This window comes from Tachysurus fulvidraco, chromosome 14 (genome assembly GCF_022655615.1).
Source record: "Tachysurus fulvidraco isolate hzauxx_2018 chromosome 14, HZAU_PFXX_2.0, whole genome shotgun sequence".
Taxonomy (NCBI): domain Eukaryota; kingdom Metazoa; phylum Chordata; class Actinopteri; order Siluriformes; family Bagridae; genus Tachysurus; species Tachysurus fulvidraco.
In genome coordinates, this window is record NC_062531.1 from 24,712,457 (window position 1) to 24,737,456 (window position 25,000).

General features: G+C 40.6%; 1 protein-coding gene across 8 annotated transcripts in view; it reads right to left on the minus strand.

Annotated features, from left to right (window-relative positions):
• Positions 1 to 25,000, minus strand: part of kcnip3a (Kv channel interacting protein 3a, calsenilin) — a 63,158-nt gene that overhangs the window by 7,173 nt on the left and 30,985 nt on the right. For 2 of the 8 annotated variants that reach the window (XM_027135922.2, XM_047800091.1), the window contains 4 exons: positions 5,823 to 5,947; positions 5,463 to 5,532; positions 5,289 to 5,359; positions 1,147 to 1,254 (listed from right to left, as the gene is read on the minus strand). In XM_027135922.2, coding sequence (XP_026991723.1) covers positions 1,147 to 1,254; positions 5,289 to 5,359; positions 5,463 to 5,532; positions 5,823 to 5,947 — 374 coding nt within the window. Of the gene's footprint in view, positions 1 to 1,146; positions 1,255 to 5,288; positions 5,360 to 5,462; positions 5,533 to 5,822; positions 5,948 to 6,812; positions 6,831 to 7,059; positions 7,214 to 11,246; positions 11,250 to 16,402; positions 16,536 to 25,000 lie in introns of those variants that run through there. The other 6 variants (XM_047800092.1, XM_027136662.2, XM_027137385.2 and 3 more) reach the window with 6 other exon arrangements.

Genomic DNA, 25,000 nt, shown 5'->3' on the forward strand with positions numbered 1-25,000 from the left:
TAGTGGTGGCGATGACTGATAGAATATTAAATATAGTATAGATTGGGTATGTGTTTATATATCATAGATATAAGTTTAGAATCTGATTTGTAATAGAGATATATATATCTATATAGTTTATATATATCAATATATTCTCTATATTGAGAGATGGATAAGAAGTGATAGCTATATGTGTTTCTAATTAAAATGAATATTATTAGATGAGGTGATCTATCATCTATATCTAGAGAGATGATGCTATGTGGGTCTATATAGATGATATATGTTTATATGTTAATCTCTATCTATCTCTCTATCATCTCAATCTCGGGTGTTAAATCATGATCATAGATAAGGGTTCGTGGGCAGAGATAGATACTATAGTATATAGATCTTCTCTATTCTCTTCCCTCTGTGGTTTCTCTCCTCTTCTCTCTCTCTCTCTCTCTCTCTCTCTCTGTGTCTCTCTCTCTCTCTCTCTCTCTCTCTCTCTCTCTCTCTCTCTCTCTCTCTCTCTCTCAAACGGTTGTATTCTCTCCAGCAGATGATGCTGTTTCCAGCACACCAAGAAAAATATCTCTCTCTCTCTCTCTCTCTCTCTCTCTCTCTCTCTCTCTCTCTCTCTCTCTCTCTCTCTCTCTCTCTCTGTGTGTTTCTCTCTCTCTCTCTCTCTCTCTCTCTCTCTCTCTCTCTCTCTCTCACACACACACACACACACACACAAATGTATTAATAGACAGCATGAAATAGTGTGGTGTACAATAAAGGGCGTACAGGTCTGTAGCTCATCTCCTTCATTGTCTTTACACTAACAGGTCCAGAGTAAAGTAAACTTACACAAGATAGAAGATAATGAAAAAGTTTTGAAAAGAAATAAAAAAGGAAATATTTTATTTAAATATTTATTTTAATGAAATGTAATTAATGTGTTAGAGTGCGAGCGGAAAGCACTTCTGAAGTGAAAGTGTGGATTACGCATTAAAATGTTTCTCGAGAAAGTTGTGGCTTTGTGATGTACTGCGGTATTAAAAGGTCAGAGTCTATAAGTTTTAATACTGAACTAATCCTGTTAGAAGATACAGATAACAACACCGGAGTGAAGTAAAACTCCACCTGTATGCAGTGTTGAGTTTGTCTTCTTTACTCAACACCGTACAAAAATACCTCTTTGGTGATGTAGCCGTCTTTGTTGATGTCGTACAGGTTGAAGGCCCAGTTGAGTTTCTCTGTGACGGAACCCCTCAGGAGCACAGACAGGCCGATCACAAAGTCCTGAAGAAACACAAACACAAAGTCACACTCAGAGGTGTACAACGTGTACGGTGACACAGGGGACAGGACAACCACTACAATATAGTACAACACTACACAACACACTCTAATACACACAATAACACATACAGAACACACAACACACGCGAAACACAAGAACACAGACAGAACAACACAACACACGCGAAGACACACAAGAACACACAGTACGAGAACAACAAACACACGCGAAGACACACAATAACACAACATACACAACACCTACACACAGAACCAACGATACAACACAACACACGCAAGACACACATAAAAACAGACGAGAACAACACAACACACGCTAGACAACACAATAACACATACTATAACAACACAACACACTCTAATACACACAATAACACATACTATAACAACACAACACACTCTAATACACACAATAACACATACTATAACAACACAACACACTCTAATACAACACAATACCACATACTATAACAACACAACACACTCTAATACAACACAATACCACATACAGTACTATAACAACACAACACACTCTAATACAACACAATAACACATACAGTACTATAACAACACAACACACTCTAATACAACACAATAACACATACAGTACTATAACAACACAACACACTCTAATACAACACAATAACACATACTATAACATCCCAACAGACTCTAATACACACAATAACACATACAGTACTATAACAACACAACACACTCTAATACAACACAATAACACATACTATAACAACACAACACACTCTAATACACACAATAACACATACTATAACATCCCAACAGACTCTAATACACACAATAACACATACTATAACAACACAACACACTCTAATACAACACAATACCACATAATATAACAACACAACACACTCTAATACAACACAATAACACATACTATAACAACACAACACAATATTGCACACACGTTAATACAACACTACACAATACTACACACTGTAATACAACACAATACCACATAACAACACTATAACAACACAACAATACTATAACAATCACACTCAGAGGAGTACAACGTGTACGGTGACACAGGGGACAGGACAAACACTACAATATAGTACAACACTACACAACACACTCTAATACACACAATAACACATACTATAACAACACAACACACTCTAATACACACAATAACACATACTATAACAACACAACACAATATTGCACACACGTTAATACAACACTACACAATACTACACACTGTAATACAACACAATACCACATAACAACACTATAACAACACAACAATACTATAACAATCACACTCAGAGGAGTACAACGTGTACGGTGACACAGGGGACAGGACAAACACTACAATATAGTACAACACTACACTACACAATGTAATACAATACAACACAATATTACACACACTGAAATACAACACAACACAACACACTCTAATACAACACAATACCACATACTATAACAACACAACACACTCTAATACAACACAATACCACATACAGTACTATAACAACACAACACACTCTAATACAACACAATAACACATACAGTACTATAACAACACAACACACGCGATACAACACAAGAACACAGACGAGAACAACACACACACACGAAGACAACACAAACCACAGACAGAATAGAACAACACAACACACGCGAAGACAACACAAGAACACAGACGAGAACAAACACACACACCGAAGACAAAGAACACAGTACGAGAACAACACAACACACTCAAGACACACAATAAACACATACTATAACAACACAACACACTCTAATACAACACAATAACACATACTATAACAACACAACACACTCTAATACAACACAATAACACATACTATAACAACACAACACACTCTAATACAACACAATAACACATACAGTACTATAACAACACAACACACTCTAATACAACACAATAACACATACTATAACATCCCAACAGACTCTAATACACACAATAACACATACTATAACATCCCAACAGACTCTAATACACACAATAACACATACTATAACAACACAACACACTCTAATACACACAATAACACATACTATAACAACACAACACACTCTAATACATAATAACACATACTATAACAACACAACACACTCTAATACAAAACAATAACACACACTATAACAACACAAACACGCGACAACAAAACAAGAAACACAGACGAAACAACACAACACAGCGAAGACAACACAAGAACACAGGACAGGACGAGGAAACAACACAACACACGCGAAGACAAAACAAGAACCACAGACGAGAACAACACAACACACGCGAAGACAACACAAGAACACAGACAAGAACAAACACAACACACGCGAAGACACACAAGAACACAGAACGGAGAACAACACAACACACGCGAAGACAGAAGAAACACAGGACGAGAACAACACAACACACGCGTAAGACAAAACAATACACACACTAGAACAAACACAACACACGCTAATACAACACAATAACAACAGACAGTACGAGAACAACACAACACACGCGAATTACACACAAGAACACAACAGGACGAGAACAACACAACACACTCGCAGTACAAAACAAGACACAGACGAGAACAACACAACGACGCGAAGACAACACAAGAAACAGACAAGAACAACACAACACACGCGAAGACAACACAAGACCACAGACGAGAACAACACAACACACGCGAAGACACACAAGAACACACACGAGAACAACACAACACACTCTAATACAACACAATAACACATACAATAACAACACAACACACTCTAATACAACACAATACCACATACTATAACAACACAACACACTCTAATACACACAATAACACACACTATAACAACACAACACACTCTAATACAACACAATAACACATACAATAACAACACAACACACTCTAATACAACACAATACCACATACTATAACAACACAACACACTCTAATACAACACAATAACACATACTATAACAACACAACACACTCTAATACAACACAATAACACATACTATAACAACACAACACACTCTAATACAACACAATAACACATACTATAACAACACAACACACTCTAATACAGCACAACACAACGTATTATATTATAATACAACCCTACACACTCTAACACAACACAACACAACACCACATATTATATTACGATACATTACAATCAAGCAGAAACATAGAGGACAAGATCACAAACAATATACAACAATTATATTATAACAATAAATACATAGAAATACAATCACATCAGTTCTATTATATAAACATCAATCAGACCAATCAAATGATCGTCAGATGAAAATACACAAATTAAATTTGCTTCTTAGAAGGAAAAATATCCTGAATACAGAGATGTGACACCAAAATATATCGCTATTAATTCTATTTCCAGCTCGACAACATAGTCATGTTTTAACCGTTTTGTTCACCTTTTAATTCATTCATTCATTTTCTACCGCTTATCCGAACTACTCGGGTCACGGGGAGCCTGTGCCTATCTCAGGCGTCATCGGGCATCGAGGCAGGATACACCCTGGACGGAGTGCCAACCCATCGCACACACACACTCTCATTCACTCACACACACACACACACACACACACACACACACTACTGACAATTTTCCAGAGATGCCAATCAACCTACCATGCATGTCTTTGGACCGGGGGAGGAACCCGGAGTACCCGGAGGAAACCCCCGAGGCACGGGGAGAACATGCAAACTCCACACACACAAAGCGGAGGTGGGAATCGAACCCCCAACCCTGGAGGTGCGAGGCGAACGTGCTAACCGTTAAGCCACCGTGCCCGCCCCTAACTTTTAATTCTATATTTTAATATAGAAACCTAATTATCTCCCGACATAAGAACTTTAAGCCTGGACTGAGGAAAAGCATCATAAAAACAAGCTGAATTAATCTTATATCAGATTTAGAATCGCCTCATACTGTACATTCAGAGATATGTTCACCGGTGCGATGCTAACCTCGAAGCGAATGGAGCCGTTTCTGTCCAGATCGAAAGCGTTAAACAGGAAGTGAGCGTATGTGGTGGCGTCTAGAGAAGAAAACAGAAACGGTATCAAATAAATACTTTCTTTTCTTTATAAATAAATAAATAAATAAAAGAAAGAAAGAAAGAAACGAGGTCCATCTTTTACCTCCTTGGGGAAAAAACTGAGAGTAGATGGTCTTGAAAGTTTCCTCATCGACCAGGCCACTCGGGCATTCCTGAAATGGAAAGAGAAGGGAAGGACTCATTAAAGGTCTAATTAAACCTACAACCACTTTTCACGCTGTCCTAAATCTCTCCTCACATTATGGTTCAGATGATTTAATACAGTGTCTGAATTTAATATCACCGTCTTACTAGCGTAACCTTCCGGTGCGACGGTATAGCTAAAAAAAATTAATTAAAATATATTTATGGAGTGACTCACTTCTGGGAAAACCGCGATACAATTTGATCGACCGATTAAAACCTCTTTAAAAACTCAAACCGGCGCTCGGCGGGTTCTCACGTTTTTGAAGCCCCTGTAGAGCGACTGCAGCTCCTTGCGGGTGAACTTGGTCTGAGCCTGAAGCTGCTCCAGGCCCTCGGGTTGGTGCCTGACGGTGGCCAGCTCCAAGTCACTGTCGCTGCTGTCTACGGGAGAAAAAACAGCGAAGGAAGACAGGAGAAGAGGGGAAGACAGGGAGACAGAGAGGGAGGGAGGGAGAGAGGGAAGGAAGGAAGGAAGGGATGAAACGGGACGCGGGTCCGACAGATGGGACGAAGCGAACGAGCCACGGGAATGAAGGAAGGGGGGGGGAGCGAGAACGAGAAAGAGTTAGCACAGTAGTAGGAAGAAGTAAAAGTAAACAGTAAAAGAATGAGAGAAAGAAAGACAGAAATGGACATTTGGACATAAGCAAAGCTTTGTTCTGTGTGATTGGCTAATAAGATCGTTTTTAAAAAAAACAAACAAATAAAAAACAACAACAACGAGCTCGTCTGAAACGTAAGGGAAGATCGTAGGCTCCAGATTAGCAGCATGCTAAAAAATGCTAAAAAATGGGTTCTGATACAATGATAACTAGATATTTAATAAATATATATATTTCTACATATTTGTTTTTTTTTTTTTTTATAAAACTCGAACCGTAAAGCGCTCTTTAGATTATAGGGTTCTATGTAAATACACAGAACCCTTAAGAATCTTTCTCATTCTTTCAGAACCCTTAAGAAACTTTTCCTAAGAGCGTCTGATGATTTAGAAGTTCTCTTACATGCTAGCTACATTACCCTGGAGCTAGATTGTGGATGTTTAGCGCAGAGGAAAAGAGACGGTTGGATCGATCGAAAGGAACCAATCACACAGTGGAAAAAAAACAAAACAAAAAAAAACAACAGCACCACGGCATCACAACACAGAGACGACAAGGACGACAGAGACAAAGTCCACGACACGACATCGAGACAGAAGAAGAAAAAAAGTGAACAGAGGAAAATGTCTGAGTCGGTTTTTCACCGTGATTATGCTCACCGTCTTCGCACACGGATGACAAAAAGCGAGTGATGTGGAGCGGGGTGTGAGTGGATGAGTGGTAGAGGAAAGAAGAGAGTGAAAAAGGAAAAGAAAGAGAAGAGTCAAGTCAAACATTATGCTTTTTTTCTTTTCTTTTTTTTCACAGATATACAACAAACCCGAGGTGAGGACATTCTAAAACCCCTGAGGCTGATCTGTCTCTCTTTCCGTCTCCCTGTCTGTCTCTCACCTGTCTCTGTGATGTCTATAAGCCCGAGTAAGTGCATAAGTTTGAGGAACATGAACACCAGGCAGACGATACCCACAGTCTGCAGTCCCTCCGTCTCCCATCTCACACTCATCCTCCTGTTATTCACCTTCAACTGTAGATTCTGTCTTTCTCTCTAAAGTAAAAATAAATAAATAAATAAAAAATCCCAACAAAACGCCTAATTCGATTCTTCCTCTCACGCCATCTACGCTTCGGATGTCCGAGCCGTTTAAAAAATCCAGGACGCCGAAAAAAAAAAAAAGAAGGTGTTTTGTCTTATTCCTGTCAAGGTTGATGCGACATCGTAAAAAGTAGAAAAGGAAAAAAAAAAAAAAAAAGTTAAAACACTTTAAATATGAATCGCATGTTTTCCCGAGTACTCCAAAGTCACATCGAGTCAAAATCCAGGTGTGAGCCTTCTGTTTTCTCTCTCTCTCTCTCTCTCTCTCTCTCTCTCTCTCTCTCTCTCTCTCTCTCTCTCTGTCCCTCTCTCTCTCTCTCTCTCTCTCTCTCTCTCATCTTTTCCTTCCTTCAATCTTCTTTCCTTTCTGCAAACTAATTAACCTTTCACAGAGAAATCCACAGAGGCGCTCAAAGTACAGTTTTATGACAAATACCCAAGAGACAATCTGCCCCAATTATACACACAGTCATACACGATGAACTTATCTCACACACACACACACACACACACACACACACACACACACACATGAGACAGATATAGACTTATAGCACAATGCTGCTGAATTCTGGATTCTGATTGGTTGCTACGTTTTTGTTTTAAACGTGACTATAAATGGTAAAAAAAAAAAAACAGTGTGTTTTTCTTTAAATGATAAACGTTGTAAATGAAATTTCACTGATTTGTTCCATCGAAGAAAACATTTGAGGTTCTACGATCTATTGTACATTATTCCCACCCACTGAGGCCTAAAGTGTGTTTTTTTCTCTTCCAGAAACCGTTAAAGGTTCTGTGTAGATCCATGCAACTGTACTGTATGTCTTCCTATGATAGAAGTTCCACGGAGAACTTTTATTTATCCCGAAAAGATCTGAAACCAAAAAAAAGCCTTCGGTATTTGTTCCTGTAAAGGTGCTACTGTAGATCCATACAGCTGAGGATGTTCCTTATCAGAGAAGGTTCTGAAGGAACCCTTAAACATTTTATATAGAACTTTGGTGATCTACTTAAAGACGTTTCGATGAAGAACCCAACTATTTAAAAAAAGGAATAGTAAATAATAATAATAATAATAATAATAATAATAATAATAATAATAATAATAATAATAATAATAATAATAAACAGTTTTACTCCAGTTTGTCCTTCAAATATATTTCTTAAAGATTCTAAGATTCACCGGTTATGAAAGGTTCTAATTAGAACGTAGACACTAAAGGTTTGTCCCTGTGAGGAACCTTAAAGGTTCTGTGTAGATACATACTGAGTGTCTGGCTATCGGAGCCAGCGCCACGTAGATACATACGATATCCTTTAAACAATAAAGTTTCTCTAGGTTCGTCTCTCTCAGGAACCATTCGAGGTTCTCTGTAGAACCCTGTCACTGAGTGTCTCCTTTTAGAAGGGGTTCTAAGACAAATCTAGAATACTAAAATTTCACTGGTTTAAGCCTTTGGGAAATCCTTAAAGTTTTTTTGTAGAATCCTGCAACTAAATGTTTATTATTAGGTTCTTCTAAAAAGAACCCAATTTAGAGGGTAGAATAAATCTCTCTCTGGGGAATCGTTGAAGGTTCTATGCAGAATCCTGCTGCTGAGCATTTTTTATTAGAGAAAGCTCTAATTGGAAACCATTTAAAAAGTAAGATAAATCTAGAACACTACAGTTCTTGAGTTTCCTGCTCGAACACTGAGGTTATGTCGGCACTGATGCGTTTTCGTCCGAAGGCGTGTTCGGGTCTCTCGGTTCCTCCGTCCGCACCGAGACGGCGCTTTTGTCAATGAAACCCGGAGCGTTTTGATAACACTCTCCTCCGGAGCGGATACATTTGGTGTAGCCTGTGAAAACTTTCGGAAACAATGACGCGATTGTAGTCACGTGACACGGTCGTGTGACGGTTTCAGACAAGATGATGGGTGGCGTTGTACGGCATTTGTTTTGTTTACTCTCTGTTTTGACAGCCTTGTTAAAGATTAATGTCAATTTGCAAACACTACAGACATTATAAATAAAGAAGCAATATGTAATTATAAGTAAATTAACGCCAGGCAGAAATTACGTACGTCGGAGCTTAAAGGTGCGGTGCACGATGTTTGAAAGCCAATGTTGACATCTGAAATCACCTAAACAAACACGCCCCTAACCCAAATGGGTGTCTCCCCTGTTTTGATAGCTCCGCCCACACATACATACGTAACCCAGGCAACTATTATGGTGGAACCTGCTGGGGCGGCTGGCCGAGGGTATATTTTTATCAATAAATGAACACGATGAGTAATACTATGGTAATACAGATGTGTTTTTGTAGTACTGTGTGTTGTACAGAGAAAGGATTAGCTCCAGAAGACGACATTCAACACCTAGAACCCGAGGCAGAGGTAACGTTAGAGGCAGAGTTCGTACCGTTGCTGTGGATAAACACCTGGAAACAGAAGACTTGGTGCCTTTTTTCGCTTTTCGTTTTTATCCGCCATGTCAATGTTTCAGTCACTTTCTGCTAATGTCACACATGCGCACTGAACACTCTTTCCGCCGTATATTGACAAGACACGCCCCTTTCTGCTCATTGGCTACACGTTTGTTTTGACCGACTCGGGTTTCTGAAGCGTTTCTCAAACGTCGTGCACCTCACCTTTAAGGTTTTTCAGACGCTTCGGCGTGGACGAATCCGGATTAGCGTAGACGTGGGTACCCTCGTGCGACTTGCCTGTCAGGGAAGGTTCCAGAATATAAGATACTAAAAATTCTCTGGTAGGTCCCTCTGTGGATGTCTGATGCAGATCCCAGCAATTGTGTTCTAGTAGAATCCATTTATTACAAACGCATAAATAAATACTGTATAAATCACTGGATTATCTCTGGACCTGGAACTCAAACTGATGATGTCCAGATTTATAAATCTCTCTCCAAGAAGAACAACCCAAAGAGCACTTGTGTTTACTCTTAGAACAGGAACTGAGATATTATATTGGAATAAAAAAATTTGGATATTCTTCTGTAGACTGATGGGATCTTAACAGAATAGATCTTTAGCCCCGTTCACACTGCAGGTAAAAGTGGCCCAACATTTTTTTGGGGTCAAGTGACCAGGTCAGACTTCTTCAGGAGTAATGTGAACACTCAAATCTTCCATATGTGGTCCTGAATCAGACCCAATGTGGCCGCAGTGTGAGCAACCAAGGCGGATTTGATGCGACTTTTATGTCAATCTACATCGACATTCGTCACAATTATGCGCCGGCGAAGACTTTTTATTTTTTATTTTTTTGTGCGTGACACAAACGTGACTGGTAACGTGTGTGTTAAGAGTGTTATATAAAGTGGTTACGTGAACCAGCTCATAATGTTTGCATCGAATACGTCACATTATAGCGTTACATGATACGTTTGCTTGCACCAGATGATACAATACTTCCTCAATAACCTCGCCAACTTTTTAGCGCGACGCCGTGCTGCGTGTGACGTCATCGTTATCGTTCGTTCGCGCATGCGGGTCAGTTCGAAACAGCAAACGGTTCACACTGGTATCTGATATAGGCCACATTTTAAAAGGTAATGTGAACAGCCAAACAAAAAAAATATCAGATCTGAGTAAAATATCCGAATTGAGCGTTAAGACTCGCAGTGTGAACGTGGCAGCTGGACCTAAACCCCGTTTTTTTACGTGTAGAATTGTTTTAAATGTATACATTTTAAACCGTTTTAGCCTGCAGCTGCATCTTGTTGATAAATATTTCTCTTTATTTGCAGCTGTGTGCTTCTTTGTTATGTCTACGAGGCATTATTTACAATTTTGTGACAAAACATGTGTGTGTGTGTGTGTGTGTGTGTGTGTGTGTGTGTGTGTGTGTGTTTTATGTCAGTCATGAATATAGATCTGTCTCCATTAAGCGTGTTTAGCCGTGTATTGACTCCGTGTATGGATCGTGACTAAGAGCGTTTGGAAAAGTCCAAATAAAAAGGCGATGCGTTTACAGACGACCGTCTCTCGATCCACTTCGATACAAACACAGTCAAGGACATTCTGATTTTTTTTTTTTTTTTTTTGCCTTTGGAAAAATAGCTCCATATTCGCATCGGCTGGTAATCGGGTCGGCGTCTGAAAGCGGCTGAGAAACGATTGATCGGTAAATTTAGGTGAATAAAAGGGATGATTTGATCAGTGTGTGTATGAGCGAGTAAAGAAAAGAAACGCTTATGTTTTTCCCAGAACAAGATTTTTAAACACCAGAAATGTTCTGTTTAAAAAAATATAATGTCGTTTCTTTACAAAGCAAAGTGGTTAGCATGTTCGCCTCACACCTCCAGGGTCGGGGGTTCGATTCCCGCCTCTGCCTTGTGTGTGTGGAGTTTGCATATTCTCCCCGTGCCTCGGGGGTTTCCTCCGGGTACTCCGGTTTCCTCCCCCGGTCCAAAGATATGCATGGTAGGTTGATTGGCATCTCTGGAAAATTGTCCGTAGTGTGTGAGTGTGTGAGTGAATGAGAGTGTGTGTGTGCCCTGTGATGGGTTGGCAATCCGTCCAGGGTGTATCCTGCCTCGATGCCCGATGACGCCTGAGATCCCGTGACCCGAGGTAGTTCGGATAAGTGGTAGAAAATGAATATCTATCTATCTATCTATCTATCTATCTATCTATCTATCTATCTATCTATCTATCTATCTATCTATCTATCTGTATAAAATAATAATTATTTAATTTCAATTATAAATATCACTATTATAGTTATACTAGATATACTAGAAATATAATAATAAAAATAAATATATATATAAATCTAATATATCAACGTGTTGATATATAATTACATTTATTAACATATAATTATTAATAATTATTAGTATTATTTTATAGAAATTTTTTATCATTTATTTCTTTTCTTTTTTTTTACAGGCAAATAATTTACTCATAATTTTACTCATTTACTTCATTCCATCAACATCTCTGTGAGTGACCCCCCCCCCCCACACACAAATGCACAAAACTCCTCGAAATGTCTTTTATCCTTCCTTGTTAACAGCCTCCGTAGCCCAAGATTCTAAACGTATCATCTGATGACGAAATCAGAATGAATCAGACGAAACGATTCCAAATCCACAGCGACGTCTTCCCTCTAGCGGAACACTCCAGAAAGTGCGCTCAAAGGCGATGTAACGGACAATGACGTCATGGTAGTTATGTTATTATATACTGTATGATGCTCATGGATCTCCTAACCCATACGAGTAAAGCAAAGGATCGTCAATTAAAAACCTCTCAAATAAACACCTCACACTCACGACGACGTGTTTAAACCAGGTCCCATCAGTTTTTTTCTATCTCTAACATGAGTGTAGCTTTGAAATGATTTAAGGATCATGTTTGGACATTCAATTAGATTAGCTTAGATAGTCATGGCCTAATGGTTAGAGAGTTTGACTCGTAATCCTAAGGTTGTGGGTTCGAGTCTTGGGACGGCCACGACTGAGGTGCCCTTGAGCAAGGCACCGAACCCCCCAACTGCTCCCTGGGCGCCGCAGCATAAATGGCTGCCCACTGCTCCGGGTGTGTGTGTTCACTGTGTGTGTGTGTGTGTGTGTGTGTTCACTACTGTGTGTGTGCACTTCGGATGGGTTAAACACAGGGAACGAATTCTGAGTATGGGTCGCGTCACGTGCACGCAGCTTTACTTTCGTCACGGTGTCGTTCGTTTTTAGTCCAAAAATACTCACGCCCATGAATCTTGCCTTTCCTATTAAAGGAGAGTTTCTCTTTGTTTATTAGTTCAGCTGATAGTGAAGCATAAATGTTGTCCGGAAGAGAAACGAGGGTCAGACCTCGGATCTCAGAGCGATGGTGCTGTATTTACATGAAGGGACGAAGGACTCGAAATAAACCTTTCTACATTAATTCTAAACCACATTTTTACACGGTCATGATCTCTGGAGTCTTCTGTTTTCTCTCTCTCTCTCTCTCTCTCTCTCTCTCTCTCTCTATATATATATATATATATATATATATATATATATATATATATATATATATATCACTTTACCTTGTTTTTTTTAAACCAGGTACGGTCAGCACTTTACCTCCCGCTGAACGCCTGGGGACATCAGTAACCAAATTACTTACACATTACACATTACACACACACACACACACGTTTCACCATAGACAGGAAATCTATTATAAAGGTTATACCATACAATCGTTATTCACCGGCTCAGAACGAAACAGTCGATGATTCATCGGTGTGTTCATAAAACGCTCAAACTTTTCTGCAGCAGAATTCCAACAGGAGCACTTGTGTATGAAACGTGAGAACCCACGCTACCATTATGGAGGGAGATGGGAGCCCTAAGAGCAACACACTGCAGATGGGTCGATAGTTTTTGGGATGATTACAGGCTGTGGATACCCGCTAAGGGACCGGACTAACGGAAATGTAAAGGCTTTAGGGGAGCGTGAAATGTTTTGATGGGTGTGGTTGTGGAAGGGACGGTGTGTACTTGTCCGAACGAGTGTGTGAGTGTGTGTGTTGGGGGGGTTGTGGGTATTTTGAGGAAAGGACAGTGTCCTTCTGAAACCCCGTATTTAGGTGGCAGTAAAATAAGCCCACTCAATACTACATGCATAATGGATGAAGAGAAATGCTAGACTTGTTTTTGGGCTCGAGGAAGAGAGAAGCGAAAAGCTACGTGAAAAGCTACTCTGAGAAAAGTGGGTGGAGACGCCCGGGCTGACGATACTCGGCTCAGAGACTCTCGTGGATACTTTATAAGACTAAATGCACTGTGATATTTAATATGGAAGCACATAATAAACCCCTAATAACTCTAAGGCCGGCACGTCCGCGCTACACCGCAGGGCTATGAATAGCGCATAGCATTAGCAAGGCGTCGTGTTCTGAACGCAAGACACAGAGACACAAACACAGGTTACAACTCGCACTGTATTCCTCGTGGGTCAGGTAACCGAATGATCTCCGTGTTGTTGTGAAATCTGTCTAAAACTAATAAATAAATAAATAGATTAGAATAGAATAAAATACCCTGACAGGAAAAAAAAAGTTTGTGCACTGATACCATTTTAATTCTTTTTTTTTTTTTTTAGATCCTGACTAAAAGCAGCTTAAACATTAAACGTGTGCAAAATTCGTAATAAAATTTGTAAAAAAAAAATTATATATTATGTTATATATATATATATATATATTTTTTTTTTTACTTTTTAAAATATGATACAGGTGTATTGTTTGTGAGCAAGCCTTTAGTAGATTATGTGATACATGCCATGTATCTTAAGAATCATGATATGATTCTTTTTATTTATTTATTTATTTATTTATTTATTTATTTATTTATTTATTTTTATCATATACCAACCCAAAGTTTAACATGCTTCATGAGGTGATAAAAAAAACCTTTCATCATCACATGATAAAGGTGATCAGTTAGAAGACCTCTGAATCGATCTGCAGCGATACGTCACACGATATCATGCTAAATCATGTTAGAAATAAATACCTTTCTTTTAGCTTTTCTTTTCCCCCCCAGAAACTTTTGAACTGGAGTCTCTTATATACAAATATAATATCTTAGCGCTCTGTATTGTTTATTATCCACAACCTTTTCTATAACATTATAATAATTACTACTTTCCCTTCAGTATATCCTTTTACATAGTAAGCTTATAATACCTATAACACACCAGTACACCATAGGTCCAGTTCACCAGTGTAATAAAAATGGACTTATGGGACGTTTTCATTGAGTGTAAACAAACGAATGAAGTTCTGACTGTGAGTCTGATCTAAAAGGAGTGAGTGTGTTTTTTCTTCTGTTGATAACCATCCAAAAAAAAAAAAACTTGTCCCGAGTGTCTACTGTACTTTCATACGAGATTCGTATCAACCATCACTGTGGAGTAGGACAAGACAGAGACACCTAATGTTCAACACGGACACGATAAAAACAGGAGGAAATTATATATTATATATTTTTTTGTCTCTGGGGGGAAAAGAGTTAATAACCGCATCCGGACTCTAAACCCGCCGCTCGTCTTAAGAACATTACAGAATAATTAAGAAGCTAGAGAAAAAAAAACTTCCAGTTATGGAACAGGGTAGAATTATTGACCAGGCTAGAATAAAAAAAACTCTAATAATCTCTGTATAACATATCTCGAAGGAACCTTTAACGGATCGGGATAGAACCCTATAACGGATCGGGATAGGACCCTATAACGGATCGGGATAGGACCCTACTGTATAACGGATGCTTTCCTGTTAACGAAAGATTCACAGTAGAAATGTTTTAGAATGTTTGAACCATTAACCATTGAAAGAGTTGACAGTGAAGGGTTCTCAGCTTTCAGAAGAGGAACCCTTTCCGACAGGGAAACCCTCGGCTTCAGGTTTCTACGTGAAGTTTTTACGTGTTCTCCCTGCTGAGGAAAAACATCTTAAACTTTTTTTTTTAAGTGCATGATGAATGAATGAATGAATGAATGACAGACACCCTGATGCACTCCGTTGAGTGTGAAACGCGGCATCTTATGACAAGTTTTACATTTACATTTACGTTTACGTCCTTTAGCAGACACCCTTATCCAGAGTGACTTACAACTGAGCAACTGAGGGTTAAGGGCCTTGCTCAGGGGCCCAGCAGTGGTAGCTTTAAGTTGTTTGAGTAGTTGGAAAAGGTGTGGCTGTACCTTGCCGTACCTGAGAGACACCCGTTGTATAATATAATCTATAAACGCAGACGCGGTGGGAACCTGACGGGCGACGATGCGGAATGGGCCCTCCCCCAGAAGGCTCATCTCTCAATTTTGACCACCAGCCAAGTGTAAATACGACTATTAAGTCAAATATGTATCAGATACCAACCTATTATAATCATCATTAAAATATTAAACAACTACAGTATAGAGCAATATTTCTGCTATTATTTAAGCTCATTTGTCACAGTGAGCCAAAGACTCTATTTCATCCCTTATTTGCCATCTGAGCCACTACAGATTCCTCCGTCACACCTGCAAAGTGTAATGTGAAATTATCCGAGTGCCTAGCTGTCATAAACACACACACCGGCGCTCGATCAAGCCGACAGCTGCCTTAACGTGTGATGTACGGCTCCAGCTGTGCTCCTTACCTTCCAGAGACATGGGCTCCAGGATGCCAAACTGCTTAAGGACGGCCACGAAGAGAATAATGACCACTGCTATGGCAAACAGTTCCATACCTTGGATGCCCATGACTGAGAGGATTTTAGGGGCCCTCTTTGTGAGTGGGAAGCTTTTTTTGGCTTTGGCTTTTTGAAAGGGAAGCGATCGAGCTAATGTGTGCCAGCAAGGGCCATGATACTCAGTGCCGAAGCACTCAGAAGGCTTCAGTTTAAAAGGAGTTTTGTTTGGTTGAACGAGAGAAAAACAGAGGAAGTGTGAGATATCGATGGGAAAACGTCAGCCGAGAAGACTCGCGCGTGAGAGAAGGAAAAAAAAAGATGCGTCCTCCTATCCGACCTCATTCACTTTGGTGATGAGCGGAGAAGTCAGCGTTTCCATGTTAGGTCATTCCTCCAGAGAGCAGGCGCACATAAATAAAGGCGCGGATCGCTGCGCTTTTACACAGTCCAGACGTGTGAAAGCCATCATGTGCCGTGGATGTTATTCGCAAGTGTCAACAACAGACGAGGGATTTTTACGCCGTCCAACAGCACCGGTCTCCAAAACACGTAGCTTCAAAATAAGAACTTTCTCAAGAAACAGCTACAGAAGTGAAAAGACAAGAAGGACCTGGATTAAGCGAGTGTGATCAGGCTCGAAATTTCGTTCGTGATCAAAGACCTCGGTTTTAAACACGATCCGAGGAACACGGTGGAGTATCGATTACCTGGTGGTCTTTGTAATCCAGATATAAGTCATGAACCATGTAACCACACCACATTCTGTCCCATAGCACACTCCAAGCATTCACAAACTTCCCAAATTACAGATAAGTGCTGCAGTCCTTCATCAGCCTATTATTTTTTTTTTTAAACTCATGGTCAGGCAAAAGCTCAGAACTGCACAGCAAGGAGATCTTCGATGAAGAAGCGTCGATGATGCAGCACTTAGGTATAAAAGAAAGCTGTGTTCCGGATGGATGTCCTCAGAACTTCTTGGTATGATCTGGATTATTTTTCCCCCCACGGTGTTGCTTCCGTTTCAGTGTTTGTTCAAGATCTGGCTGTGGGATAAACGTGATAAACGCCTCCTTCCTGCTAGGGCTGCTGCACAACTTTAAAATGAGGGCTGAAAGGAGAGATAAAGGACTGATCAACATAGCTTGAATTCTCCTCTTCCTCCTCCTCCTCCTCCTCCTCCTCCTCCTCCTCCTATGGGCTCTCCCATCAGGTTAGTTGCACTGTTTGTCTCTTGCTTTTCGACCCTGTCAGCAGTTAAAGGGATTCTGTCTCTCATTTCAACCCGTAATGTACTTCGTGCTCTTTCTCCCCCGCCTCCTTTGGAAATTCTTCAGCGTCGACCTCTTGGTCCTGTTGCTGTTTTCCCCTCACCTCTACGTCCATCCTCTGTTCTGCTGCTTTTCCTCTTCTTCTCTTTTGTCCATTCATTCCATCCTTTCTTCTGTCCCTCCCTTGCTTTTTTTTGTGGTGCAACACCACTTAGCACACTATCTGACTGGCTCGCTGAATCAGGCTCAACCCTTGGGGCCTTACCACAACCTTTCTCTCTCTCTCTCTCTCTCTCTCTCTCTCTCTCTCTCTCTCTCTCTCTCTCTCTTTCACTCTGTTTGAGGACAAAGTCACATTCCCAAATTGAGCCTGAGTGAGGGGATCGGGTTCCAGGGACACCCTCCCCTTCCCCCTGGTTCTCCCCCAACCTCGATCGGTCCAGCCGCTCACCTCCTCTGGATTGTCACCCCCTCTCTCCCCCATTTGCTTCTCTCTCTCATGTCTTTCATCACAGCGACTCGAATAACATGCTGCAGGACTCAGCCTCTGTGGGAAAACCTGAGACAGTGAGTAATCCCGCTAAAAACAGCAGCTGCTTCTGCTGGACTGAACTCTCGATGAACACCGCAGGCTAGAGGAAAGAAAGAGATTTATGCTAAAAGAAAATCCTAAATAAGGAGATAACAAACCCTTTCAAACATGCACTTAGTAGCAATTAGGGAAGCTCCGGAGTTAGGAATTAATTTGTATACACAGCTATTCCAGGGAAGACCGATACGTCATTGGTTTGGGGTGATGCTGAGTACAAGTGCCGAGAAAAGATGACTATATATCTTATACTTTTATGGTAACTAGTTACAAACAGTGTAGCTATGAACAGGAAAATCTGTTAGGACTTCCCACTGCGTTTTCTCTAAAAGCCGAAGGTCGCGTCACTTGGTCACGTTCACGCTGTCTTTCACATCGTGCTCAAAAATCTGTTTGGGCGACTTAATAAGCAGAGATGGGGGACTCGAGTCGTATGACTTGACTTGAGTCAGACTTAAGTCACAAATTTGAGACTTGGGACTTGCTTGACAAATATTGAAAAAAAAGACTCGATTTGACTTTGACTTGACATTTATGACTTGAGACTTGACTCGGACTTGAGTTAAATGACTCAGAGATGGAGGACTCGACTTGACTTGACTCAGACTTAAATCACAAATTTGAGACTTGGGACTTGCTTGACAAATATTGAAAAAAGACTCGATTTGACTTTGACTTGACATTCATGACTTGAGACTTGACTCGGACTTGAGTTAAATGATCCAGAGATGGGGGACTCGACTTGACTCGAGTGAGACTTAAGTCGCGAATTTGAGACTTGAGACTTGCTTGACAAATATTGAAAAAAGGCTCGACTTGACTTTGACTTGACATTCATGACTTGAGACTTGACTCGGACTTGAGTTAAATGATCCAGAGATAGGGGACTCGACTGGACTGGAGTCAGACTTAAGTCGCAAATTTGAGACTTGGGACTTGCTTGACAAGTATTAAAAAAAGACTCGACTTGACTTTGAGTCAGACTTAAGTCGGAAATTTGAGACTTGAGACTTGCTTGACAAATATTGAAAAAAGACTCGACTTGACTTTGACTTGACATTCATGACTTGAGACTTGACTCGGACTTGAGTTGAATGACTCAGAGATGGGGGACTCGACTTGACTCGAGTCAGACTTAAGTCACAAATTTGAGACTCGAGACTTGCTTGACAAATATTGAAAAATGACTTGACTTGACTTTGACTTGACATTCATGACTTGAGACTTGACTCTGACTTGAGTTTAATGACTCAGAGATGGGGGACTCGACTTGACTCGAGTCAGACTTAAGTCACAAATTTGAGACTTGGGACTTGCTTGACAAATATTGAAAAAAGAATCGACTTGACTCTTACTTGACATTCATGACTTAAGACTTGACTCGGACTTGAGTTAAATGACTCAGAGATGGGGGACTCTACTTTACTCGAGTCAGACTTCAGTCGCAAATTTGAGACTTGCTTGACAAATATCGAAAAAAGATTCGACTTGACTTTGACTTGACATTCATGACTTGAGACTTGACTCGGACTTGAGTTAAATGACTCAGAGATGGGGGACTCGACTTGACTCGAGTCAGACTTCAGTCGCAAATTTGAGACTTGCTTGACAAATATCGAAAAAAGATTCGACTTGACTTTGACTTGACATTCATGACTTGAGACTTGACTCGGACTTGAGTTAAATGACTCAGAGATGGGGGACTCGACTTGACTCGAGTCAGACATCAGTCGCAAATTTGAGACTTGAGACTGCACATGTGTGACTTACTCCCACCTCTGTTAGTAAGTACCCAGCAGAAGGTCAATGATTGTCAGTGCAAGAGTATTTATTTAAGGTAGCAGCCATCGAACATCTTTCTGTTCCAACATGAAGTGACTACTGCAAACAACATAACAATTGAATCTGGATGGTAATGAAGTCACAGAGGAGTTACTGTAAAACAGGGAATGACCCCTCGACCTCAGGGACTTTTGTTTTGGTTCTAGCCCTGTCTTCACCCGTCCTCCTATCACTGGTCCGTTACCTAACGTGTGCACCTGTTCCGTGTGTGTTGTGTTTCTTCACTTTGTTGTGAAGACATCCCTTACCCGAAGTCTGTATCTTTTCTTATCGGTTAATAACTTTTTCTTTTATGTGTGTGTGTGTGTTTCAGACACTTTTGTCTTGTCATGTTGATGAACAAACTCAAAAGTGTTAAACACGTAAAGTCCTCCAAAAGCAATTGATTTATCCTGAATAATGGAACTTTCATAGAAAGCACTAGCGTGTGGTCAAATATCATCTGAAAGCCTGACGATAGAGATCAAAGATAAAATGACAAAAATACGAGATAGAAAATGAAGAGAAAGGGAGAGAGAGAGAGAGGGAAAAAGAGAGAGAGAGAGAAAGAGAGAGAGAGAGGGAGAGAGAGAGAGAGAGAAAGAGAGAGAGAGGGAAAGAGAGAGAGAGAAAGAGAGAGAGAGAGAGAGAGAGAGAGAGAGAGAGAGAGAGAGAGAGAGAGAGAGAGAGAGAGAGAGAGAGAGAGAGAGAGAGAGAGGAGGCCTTGAGTGCTATAATAGTTCAGTTAGATAAAAAGATCAATACAGCCATAATGGCAGCATTAAGTGAAAGTGAAATCAAAAGCTGTCTCTCCTCCTATCACCCTTTCTCTCTCTCACTCTCTCTCTCTCTGTTTCTCTCTCTAAATCTCTCTCTCAAGCTGCCTCAGCAATAGCCCTCAGTGGATCTATCAATTTTCTCCATATTGAGCCTCATCATCAAGGTCCCCCCTCATTAACTGGACGCCTCTCCCTCAGAAAAACCTGACCTGATGGAACACCAGAAGGACGCCAGCACATCAGCTGCTCTAACGCTAACAATTACAGTCTGGCTACTGTTTCACCGCGTTCCTTCAAGTTCTACGTTTATGACTGATGTCAACAGAAAAGTTGGCAGCGAGCAGGAAGTAGGGCTGAGTGGTGGGAGCAGGTTCCAGTAAGACCATTAGGCCATCAGCAGCTCTTAAACACAGCTACATAGACAAGCGCCTGCTGACACACCACTTTATCCCCTATACACCATCTCCATCTCTCTCATAAAGCTCAGCTCATAATTATATCAAAATAAAGATAAAAGGAGCTGTAAAGATATTCCACGAGTGCAGCCTGGGACATCTACTAATCGATATGGGCTCAAGGACGGTAATGTAAAAGTGTAGAATGTTGAAAAGTTGACACGTAGTTCTTCTCGTTCAAGATATAGAGATATTCATTTATCTCAGACTCATACTTCTGACTCAGACGTCTGCACTTCTGCCTCAGACGTCTGCACTTCTGTTTCAGACGTCTGCACTTTTTCTCAGATGTCGGCACTTCATTCTCGGACGTCTGCACTTCTGTTTCAGACGTCTGCACTTTTTTCTCAGATGTCGGCACTTCATTCTCGGACGTCTGCACTTTCGTTTCAGGCGTATACACTTCAGTTTCAGACTTATACACTTCTGCCTCAGACATCTGAACTTCTGTTTCAGATGTCTGCACTTTTTTCTCAGACGTCTGCACTTCTTTCTCGGACGTCTGCACTTCTTTCTCGGACGTCTGCACTTCTTTCTCATACGTCTGCACTTCTGTTTCAGACGTCTACACTTCAGTTTCAGACTTATACACTTCTATCTCAGACTTATACACTTCTATCTCAGACATATGCACATCTGTCACATACGTCTGCACTTCTGTCTCGGATGTCTGCACTTCTTTCTCAGACCTCTGCACGTCTTTCTCGGACGTCTGCACTTCCGTTTCAGACGTATACACTTGAGTGTATACACGTATAAACTCAGGTATCTACACTTTTGTCTTAGATGTCTGCATTTCTGCCTCAGATGTTCACGCTATATCACAACAACATAAATGAACAAATATTGTTGCACACACACACCCTGAAAAGCAATAATGCATTAAGAGATTGAGAGTTTGGGGAAACTTGGCCTGATCTTTTACCTGGAAACTCTGGTGGATTTGCTGAGTCAGTTGATGAGAAAGCAGCTCCTCCATCACTCTCCCTAATGTCTATCGGCTTTCTAATGAACCAATCCAACTGTCTGGGCCAAATTTATGACATCAACTGGGAACAAAACAAGCACCATAGTGTGTGTGTGTGTGTGTGTGTGTGTGTGTGTGTGTGTGTGTGTGTGTGTGTGTGTGTGTGTGTGTGTGTGTGTGTGTGTGTGTGTGTGTGCATTCACAAACACTTATAATAAACATTACAGAAAGGTAATAATTAACTGCTTGGTTCATTAGGTAAGATTTGCAAAAGCAATTAAATGGGTGGAGCTGAATAAAATTTTATTTTCTTATTATAGAGTCTGCCCCCATTTCCACCCATTTCCACAATGCTCCGACCTTTATGGTGGTTAAATTAGAGTTAGCATTCTAACTCTTTATGTCATGTCATGTCATGTCATCACTTCCAAGTGACATTCGACTGCTTCAGATCCATCTCCCAGCTCTGTTAACTGTAAACGTCTGCTAATAATGCTTTATAAGGATTTTCCACCTTTAATTAGGACACGCCTCTTACCTGAGTGTGATACTGGTGTTCATGAAGAAATCAAGACGGAGCCAAGAATGTTTTCACTCTGTTCTCCATTTGCATAAAAATGGACAAAACTGTGTAGATAACATACATATTTATTTCCACTAAAACTCAAAAGTTTGGGGATTTGAACCCTACCTTTCCACCTTCGAGTCAAAAGCACAGCACTGAACCATAACCACTGAGCCACAGTACCCTTCTGAGCACTGAAGTGGGAAACTTCACTCTGGAAAAGTGTGTTTCCAGAGATTCCTCAAAAATCAGACGATGCCCTCTAGTGGATATCCGTTTTTATCTTTCCTACTTAGCTCTATATCCAATAATGTGTATTTAATACTGAGCCAGTGTACACATTTTAATGCTATGGACAATCATTGGTGTTTAAATGTCTGAGACCTACTGAAAATCAGACTTCTACACTTCTGTCTCAGACTTCTACACTTCTGTCTCAGACTTCTACACTTCTGTCTCAGACTTCTACACTTCTGTCTCAGACTTCTACACTTCTGTCTCAGACTTCTACACTTCTGTCTCAGACTTCTACACTTCTGACTCAGACTTCTACACTTCTGTCTCAGCCTTACACTTCTGACTCAGACTTCTACACTTCTGACTCAGACCTTTAGACTTCTGTCTCAGACTTCTACACTTCTGTCTCAGACTTCTACACTTCTGACTCAGACCTTTAGACTTCTGTCTCAGACTTCTACACTTCTGACTCAGACCTTTAGACTTATGTCTCAGACTTCTACACTTCTGTCTCAGACTTCTACACTTCTGTCTCAAACTTCTACACTTCTGACTCAGACTTCTACACTTCTGTCTCAGACTTCTACACTTCTGTCTCAGATTTCTACACTTCTGTCTCAGATTTCTACACTTCTGTCTCAGACTTCTACACTTCTGTCTCAGACTTCTACACTTCTGACTCAGACTTCTACACTTCTGTCTCAGCCTTACACTTCTGACTCAGACTTCTACACTTCTGACTCAGACCTTTAGACTTCTGTCTCAGACTTCTACACTTCTGTCTCAGACTTCTACACTTCTGACTCAGACCTTTAGACTTCTGTCTCAGACTTCTACACTTCTGACTCAGACCTTTAGACTTCTGTCTCAGACTTCTACACTTCTGTCTCAGACTTCTACACTTCTGACTCAGACTTCTACACTTCTGACTCAGACTTCTACACTTCTGTCTCAGACTTCTACACTTCTGTCTCAGACTTCTACACTTCTGTCTCAGACTTCTACACTTCTGACTCAGACTTCTACACTTCTGTCTCAGACTTCTACACTTCTGACTCAGACTTCTACACTTCTGTCTCAGACTTCTACACTTCTGTCTCAGACTTCTACACTTCTGACTCAGACTTCTACACTTCTGTCTCAGCCTTACACTTCTGACTCAGACTTCTACACTTCTGACTCAGACCTTTAGACTTCTGTCTCAGACTTCTACACTTCTGTCTCAGACTTCTACACTTCTGACTCAGACCTTTAGACTTCTGTCTCAGACTTCTACACTTCTGACTCAGACTTCTACACTTCTGACTCAGACTTCTACACTTCTGTCTCAGACTTCTACACTTCTGTCTCAGACTTCTACACTTCTGTCTCAGACTTCTACACTTCTGTCTCAGACTTCTACACTTCTGTCTCAGACTTCTACACTTCTGACTCAGACCTTTAGACTTCTGTCTCAGACTTCTACACTTCTGACTCAGACCTTTAGACTTCTGTCTCAGACTTCTACACTTCTGTCTCAGACTTCTACACTTCTGTCTCAGACTTCTACACTTCTGTCTCAGACTTCTACACTTCTGTCTCAGACTTCTACACTTCTGACTCAGACTTCTACACTTCTGTCTCAGACTTCTACACTTCTGTCTCAGATTACTACACTTCTGTCTCAGATTTCTACACTTCTGTCTCAGACTTCTACACTTCTGTCTCAGACTTCTACACTTCTGACTCAGACTTCTACACTTCTGTCTCAGCCTTACACTTCTGACTCAGACTTCTACACTTCTGACTCAGACCTTTAGACTTCTGTCTCAGACTTCTACACTTCTGTCTCAGACTTCTACACTTCTGACTCAGACCTTTAGACTTCTGTCTCAGACTTCTACA